This window comes from Aulostomus chinensis, chromosome 13 (genome assembly GCF_037954235.1).
Source record: "Aulostomus chinensis isolate RoL2024-O1b breed Wild chromosome 13, RoL_Achi_v1.0, whole genome shotgun sequence".
Taxonomy (NCBI): Eukaryota; Metazoa; Chordata; class Actinopteri; order Syngnathiformes; family Aulostomidae; genus Aulostomus; species Aulostomus chinensis.
Genome location: NC_141332.1, coordinates 18,093,855 through 18,101,474, shown reverse-complemented (window position 1 = coordinate 18,101,474; position 7,620 = coordinate 18,093,855). Strand labels below are relative to the sequence as shown.

Here is a 7,620-nt window from a genome sequence, read left to right as displayed (position 1 = left end):
AAATAAAATGTTGTTGACATAGTTTTTGTAGTCATACAGCCAGGAGGGTTTGTATCAGTGCTCGAATTACCCCTAAGACTCTAAATGCGTTAAGTGTACCTGGGACTTAGGACACTTTCATAACTGTTACATAATACTCTGGGTACAAGTTGGCTCCTGGACTTCTGTTTACGCCTATACTATTCACACCAATGACTCATTTTCCCAGAATCCTCGTTGCGCATGCTCAGAATGTGTTGCTTGACAGTGGTAAACAGACGTCAGAAGGGAGTCTTCGCCTCGAGTCAAAACAAAACAAAACCAAACAAGTCAAAAAGACACCGAAGGAGTGAATACTTTGGCGAACCGGACGACAAGAAGTTTTGCCAAACTCGCCGGTGATTGAAACGGCTACTTGAGAGGAGTTATCGGGGTCTTTTCACCGACTTTTCGGCGTATTGTAAACTCTGGAGTAGCAGGAGCTTATCCAGCTAGCGCTGCGGTGGCTATCGGGCTGTTTTCAAAGTGCGGCGAGTGGGAACCGACATACCTCCGAGGCGGCTCCACGTCTTCCAGCTCCCGGGAATTCACACTGTGGTTTGTAAACCGAGACAGTGAGGTGAAGCTCGGCTGAACTCGGGGCCTTGGTCGTGAGTGTTTTGTAACCGCTTCTTCGAGCATCGTGTGCCGCGGCAGGAGTGGAGAAACATGGCAGATGGTGACATGCGCCTGGTCGCAATGTGGCGGATCGTGCAGACCTGAAGCAGAGACTACTCTCCTCACCTTTCTCTTTTTTAACTTCAACACTAGTGAACCATTACCTTAAAGCTGTCCTCCTCGATCTACACCTTGGTTGGATTGTATCAGCGGCTTCAGCTCGGAAGCGGCCAGTATCTCGTTACTGTGGTTTTTTTTTTTTTACACTTTTTTTTCGACAGTTGGCGAACTAAACCGGTGCTCGGATAATTAGCCGATGTACGTATTCTCCCTTGACTTTTCCCCACCCGGACTTGCTTGTGATTGTTTTTTAGGGACTTCTAAGAACTGGGTCGAGTCTTACCCAGACATCACGTTGTTTACAAGTGGAGCCGGACGGGGGCTCTCCTTTGTAACAGTAGCCAGCTAATCCCTGTTTGTTGCCTTCATGGCTTTACAGTAAGAAATCCCCGGGGTTTAATCAGAAAATATATGTCCAGTTTGACATGTTTGGTACTAAAAATCGTAATTGGTTTATTCATAGATTATTCTAATGTTACTTTTAAGTCGCTAAACATACTTTTTTACCCATTGAGATCTCTATTATTGAGTGGATGTTAACTGGATTATTTTATATCCACGCAGGATTCTGTCATTTAGTTTGAGTCCAAACTTGTCCAGGTCCAGATGTTTTGGTGCTCTCCTTCCACTTTTGTTTTTATTTCATTTAAACAAAGAGATTCTCATCCCAGCCCTCCTTCATTCGATATAAATCAGAAGGTTTATGATAGTTACTATTAAGGAGATTATTTGGGTTCCCTAATCTCCAATCTGAGGATTAACCGAAGCTATTGGTGTGTCCAGATTATTACGTCTGTTTTCTAGGCCCCGGTGTTTATACCCCCGCACTGGGTGAAGCATATTTGTTATTGCGTCAGGAAAGTTTTTAAATAACATTTTTACCGCTTTAGAGGTAAATGTTGTAAGTGGTTCCTGGATTTGAGTTTAGAGGATCGCCATGGAGGAGTCTTTGGTGCCCCCCATTGACCCAGATTTCGAGCCGCAGAGCAGACCGAGGTCCTGCACGTGGCCGCTTCCGAGGCCTGACATCTCGGTTGTCAAACCGGAGGGAGCGGATGGCACCGAGTCCGCCGCCGGGACCCCGCCTGCGGACGAGGACAAGCCTGAGCCGCCGCAAATCACGTCAGAGCCGGAGAAGGCGGCGGCGGAGGGCGGGATTACAGCCGGTGTGGGCGGCGCAGGCGCGACGCCCCGCAAGGGATCATCCAGGCGTAATGCGTGGGGGAACCAGAGCTACGCAGATCTGATTAGCCAGGCCATCGAGAACTCACCTGAGAAGAGACTGACCCTGGCGCAGATCTATGAATGGATGGTAAAAACGGTGCCTTACTTCCGAGATAAAGGAGACAGCAACAGCTCGGCCGGATGGAAGGTGAGCACCATACTGGTTTATGAGGGGGTATCTGAGGACACGAGGGTATCTTTAGTACCACATAATTTAAATGCACTTAAGTACTATCTTGCTTTGTGGATCCAAAGTTAATTAGTTTCCAAAAAAAATACAATATGACAGCAACTAGAAGAATGTATCCCAATATGTCAATCATTTAATCACCAGTAGAGTTACTACATGAGATCGTTAACATGCTGGAGTACATCTGAGTGAAGGTGTTTCAGTCACCAACTGTTTCCTGCTCATAATTGAAATAAAACAATGTTCTTGGTATTCATTACTGTAGCTCACAATTCCAGAATATGATTTGACACGAATAATGAATGATAATTCCTAAACTGGAGCAGGGTTCTGTTAGAGCACAGGCTGCTTCTCATCCAACATTCCTCCGTAGACCTTTTTTTCTCTTTGTGTCTTTTTTTTCCAGAATTCAATCCGCCACAATCTGTCTCTCCACAACAAGTTCCTGAGGGTTCACAATGAATCGACAGGTAAAAGCTCTTGGTGGATGCTCAACCCTGAAGGAGGGAAAACTGGTAAAGCTCCCCGCCGAAGAGCCGCCTCCATGGACAACAGCAGCAAATTGCTGAAGAGTCGCATGAGGGCCAAGCAGACCAAGAAGCAGGCGGGTGCAGCAGGTCTGGGTGGTGCTGGCGGGGCACTGCAGGGTGACGGCAGCACAGGTTCAGCTGGTGCGGACAGCCCTAATTCATCTCAGCAGTTTCCCAAATGGGGTGTCAACAGCAGCAGCCCCTCGTCTCGCGGGAGTCTGGATGACACAGACATGTGGACTACATTCCGCCCGCGTCCTCGCACAGGCTCCAACGCCAGCACCCTGAGTGGACGCCTGTCCCCCATCGCTCCCGGCCAGGAGGACGATGATAACTTGCCAGAGGACAGCCTGCTGGGGAGATACACTGCCAGCAGCTTGACCCCCACCTTCACCGAGACCCTCATGGAGGAGCTGGATCTGATAGATGGCCTGACTTTGATGACAGGGCAACAGGGAGGAGCCAGTCCCAGCACCGCCCCACCAGCACCTCCCACTCCACTGCCCTCCGCCTCCACCCTACTGCCTCGTGGCTCCAGCTTCTCCTCTTTCCTTCAGCTTCAACCATCCAGCCTCCCACAGCCTCCCACACACACCGGGACCAAGTCCTCCGTCTCACAATGTGGGCCAAGCAGCAAAGAACCTTCAACCTTTAGCAACTCCCTCTTTAACCCCATGTCCAGCTCTGGCTCTCGAGGGAGCAGCCACTACAGCACCCATGTGCCTTCCAGCCTGGAGGTGCTGCTCACCACTGACTCGCCCCCTCCAAGCGATGTCATGATGACCCAGGTGGATCCTCTCATGCCCAGTCCTGGAGGAGTGGGCCTGATGGGCCTGGGCTCACCTGTGGTGGGTGTGAGGTCTAAACCTAATCAGCTGTTGCTGGGTAAAGGTCTCGAGCCAAACGCCGTGGCACCGATGGCGATGCAGGCTCAGATGCAGCCGCCGCCGCCGCCGCCGCCGCAGCAGCAGCACCACCTTCACCACCAGCCACAACAGCCACCACAACAACAACCGCACCAGCATCATTCTCAGTTGAGCCTGGGAATGATCCTCTCAGGTATGTCTCAGGATCCACCACAGCTGTCTGCTCTCAAAGCCCAGCATGCCACGGTACCGCCTGGGGGGTCGCATCATGGAGTCTCCTCGGCCAATCCTGCAGCATCTCTGCAGGGGATGGCTCAGTTCGGAGCTCCATCCTGTTTTCAGACCAGTCAGGACAGACTGCCCACGGACTTGGACATTGACATGTTCACTGAAAACCTGGATTGTGATGTGGACTACATCATCAACAGCGATCTCATGGACGGTGATAACCTTGATTTCAACTTTGACCCCATCCTGCCTGGAGGCCAAGGCTACGCGGGCCCAGCCACCACGCAGGGCTCGGCTCATAACTGGGTGCCCAGCTAATTTCTCCGCTGACTACAAAAAGTTAACCAGGTACACTGATGGTTCCCAGGTTGTCTCATCACAAAAGAAGCTGGAGTTTTTCATTTCAATTAATCACCTTTGTGTCATCTTGTCCTGCAGGAGCTTATCGTCAATCAACAAAACCTCACAAAGTAACAGAAAGGCCGTTGCGTTGCTCCTCCCCGCTGGCTGAACACATTCACCGATGATGTTTCTCTAGGACTGTAAAGACAAAACCAGACCTCACTCATGTCACGTGCCAAGACATGCTGAGGATGCGGGGGGGGGGGGGGGGATTCAGATTACTATGCAGAAAACTCCTCCCTCTTTTTTTTTTGTAAGATTTTGGCTGCTAGCCCTTTCCTTACCTTTAATCCAGACTAGTGATTTTTTTGAAAAGATCTGTGACATGATGCTAAATGAGTAAAAAAGACAAATCGACGCATCCCCTTTGCCAGGGGTTCATATTTGAATGATGTTACACCAGAATAGCTTTATGGTGGTACGGTACCTATACCCCTTTTGGTATTAAAGCCTCAAATGTGCGCTTTGGAGAAATGGCCAGTTTTCCATTGACACTCGCCTCATGTGCTGCCAGACCAAATGCTGTTTAATCACCTGAGTGAGGTGCTTGCACAACAAAGACTGAGCAGGCAGAAGACAAAGACTGGACGGTTCAGCTGAAAAAGGATTCAGCACTGGCGCCACATCTCACCCCAAATGCCCACACACGGACTCCCAGCATACACACACACACACACACACAAGATTGATTTTCTCTCTGACTTGAGAAAGCTAATGCATATTTTCCTCCAGTGAAATTTGGGGATTCAACAGTTACGTGTGTATGTAATTGCAGTTTGGCATTTTTGACTTCAATCCAGTGTGTTAAAGTGGTAGATAGACATCAAGTTAGTAGGTGTTTTTTTTTTTTTTTTAACCCCTGATGTGCAGTTAAACTAACAAAATGAAGAAATGTGATTTTTTTTTTTTTTTTGAATTTATTCACGGGGCATTCAAGGGTAAAATTATTTGCCAACAAGTGATTGGTTGGTTGAGTATTGTTTTGCAGCAGTATGCCTCCTCTGTCAAATAGTCTACCTGACTACCTTTTTCATTGAGCCTGTGCATTTTCAAAGCACTTAGGTTTCCTGCCGCATGGGAACCCCTACATCCACATTTGGTTGTACCATTTCATTGAAAGGTTGCACATGTACGTAAATGACACGCTATGCAGATTCATCAAGAGAACGTCAAATGAAATCTTGAAGGAAAATCTCTTCTTGAAGGGTTTTGCTATTTAACACGTGGGCGAGTGTGGATGTTTCATGTCCGAACGGCCTCTCACACTTGAATGATTCAGAACTAACCTGAAAGCAATTAATTCACTGTGTGAGACGTTGAAAAAAAGAAAAGAAGATTATATTTGGTTATAGTTTTAATATACAATTTAGATGGAGGTGATAAATGAGATATTAATACATATGAATATATTACTAATGACAAGTGATGTTTTTTTACATTGGAGGAAGCATTTTCCGATCATTTTTAATGGTAATTTTCTATACTTTTATTTTTGTAAAGGTTGAGATGCATGTAGATTTTTTACATAACCAAAGGAACACTAATATTTGCATTTGCATGGCATTTAGGGAGCGCTTGGCCTGACACTGTATCTTGGTGTAGATAAGCTTTGCAAAAAAAAAAAAAAAAAAAACAGAAAGCAAGAAAGAAAAAAAAGAAGCCTGCGATCTGGAATCTGACTTTGAGACAGTTGAGCATCAATACTTGACCATTTCAACTAAAATTCCCTACTTCTGCCTCATTTATCATCTTTTGGCTTTTTTTTGTTGTTGTCTGCATTCATTTAGAATTCAAGTGAAACTAAAAGAAAATGTGGCGCATTTAGAGGCGACCTCCTTTGCCGCTGATTTCTCATCTCACGACGAGACTAATACAGTCGTTACCTCTCAGGGTCGCTTGGAAGAATAACCGCAGGAAAATGAAACTGCACAGACAGATATTTATTTTACACATTTTCTGTTACGACAGACTGGAAACCAACGCACGTCTCGTTTTGTTTTCCTGGAGACATTTCTGCCTTTAAAACATGTCAAAGTCAAATTTGAAACTCCCTTTTTTTTTTTTTTTTGAGAAATGCACTCGAGCTTTGTAATCCCTTGTTTTTGTTGTTGTCGTTTTGACTGCCAATATACAACACTATAGCATGATGTAACTCTGTAGCAACGTTAACTTTGTCATCTTCCACCGTTTCAATTCTGTGTCTTGTATTTGTATTTAACTACTTGTTCATAACCGATGTCACCATCAGAAATGACGAATCCCTGCAGTTAAGTTTCCTGATATTTATCATTTCACCGTTACTCTGTGACTATGTTAACCTCCGATTTGTATAAAGCACTCTTTTTTTCTTTTTTTCCCCCCACAAATGTTTTCTTCTTTTGAATGGTGCTAGATGTCATTTTTGACGTATTTTGGGAGTACGCCAGGATGCAGTAGGTGCATATCAGGGCCTTTTGAATTTTCTATTTACAGCACAAGGATCTTGGTTTGGTGTTTAAGGTGGAGGTGAACACAATCAATAATCCTTTCCCCTGTATTTTAATTACTTTTTTTTTTGTGGATATATGTATAATCCTTTTCCGACCTGGTCACTTAAAAAAGATTTTCAAACTAAAGACCAGCATGTTAAAACTGCATTATACATTTTTTTTATGTTATAAAATTTTAACATTTTATTTTAAAAACGTACGTGCAAGGACCCCCTCTCCCTGTTTTTGTAACTAACAGCCCGGTGTGATGAGTTGTTGGAGCGACTGCAGCGTGGTGAAGAGTGGTGGATGGATTGTGATGAGTCGCTGCACCAGGCTTTCATGTCTCTAGTTTACGGTTTCCTCCTTAAAAAGGCAGGTGTGGTGTTATTATTCCACTTATCTACATATTCTTTTTTCCTCAGTATCCTTGAAGTAGCAGTTAGTCCCTCTATGTTTGTTTTGACAGTTAAAAATTGCCCCATTTGATACAGTATTTTAGTATTCGGCAAGGACTGTTGTTTTTTTTGTTTGTTTTTTTTTTCCCCAAAAGGGGTCGGGTTAACCAGGAAAATGAGTTGTGCATAAGCCAATATTGTTAATGATTTTTCATTCATGTTGATAATCCCCCCTTATTCACAAACACACACACACAGTCTTTTTCTTTCTTTACACACTGTAAATCGGTCAGAGACGACAAACAGTTCTGAACAGCAAAGATCAACTCAATAAACTGCTTAACCCACTTTGTTCGATTCACTGGTGGTGAGTTACTGACCGATGAGTTCTGCATCTCCGCCACTGAGGGGCGCTGTTGTTTAGGGATGTTAAACCAGGTCACCTATTTGGCTGTGACACATAAGACATTCAAGTCTTTTCAAGCTGCTTGAATTGCTGTCTCACTTCAGCACAACAAGATTATAACAGGCCTTTTTACACAAAAAAATTCAGTTTTT

The 7,620-nt window shown here is 45.1% G+C and overlaps 1 protein-coding gene across 1 annotated transcript; it reads left to right on the top strand.

The window, feature by feature from the left end:
* The first annotated feature begins 241 nt into the window (after positions 1-241).
* On the top strand, positions 242-5,835 carry foxo4 (forkhead box O4). The gene is made up of 3 exons (XM_086221805.1): positions 242-2,128; positions 2,577-4,142; positions 4,233-5,835. Exons 1-2 carry the CDS (start codon positions 1,694-1,696, stop codon positions 4,110-4,112), a joined length of 1,971 nt encoding a protein of 656 aa, XP_086077931.1. The 5' UTR covers positions 242-1,693; the 3' UTR covers positions 4,113-4,142; positions 4,233-5,835.
* Positions 5,836-7,620: the final 1,785 nt, after the last annotated feature.

Excerpts from the sequence above, each read along its gene's own strand:
- foxo4 (XM_086221805.1), top strand. The coding sequence starts at position 1,694 with ATGGAGGAGTCTTTGGTGCCCCCCATTGACCCAGATTTCGAGCCGCAG. Across the intron at positions 2,129-2,576 it reads ACAGCTCGGCCGGATGGAAG|AATTCAATCCGCCACAATCT; the intron begins GTGAGCACCATA and ends TTTTTTTTCCAG.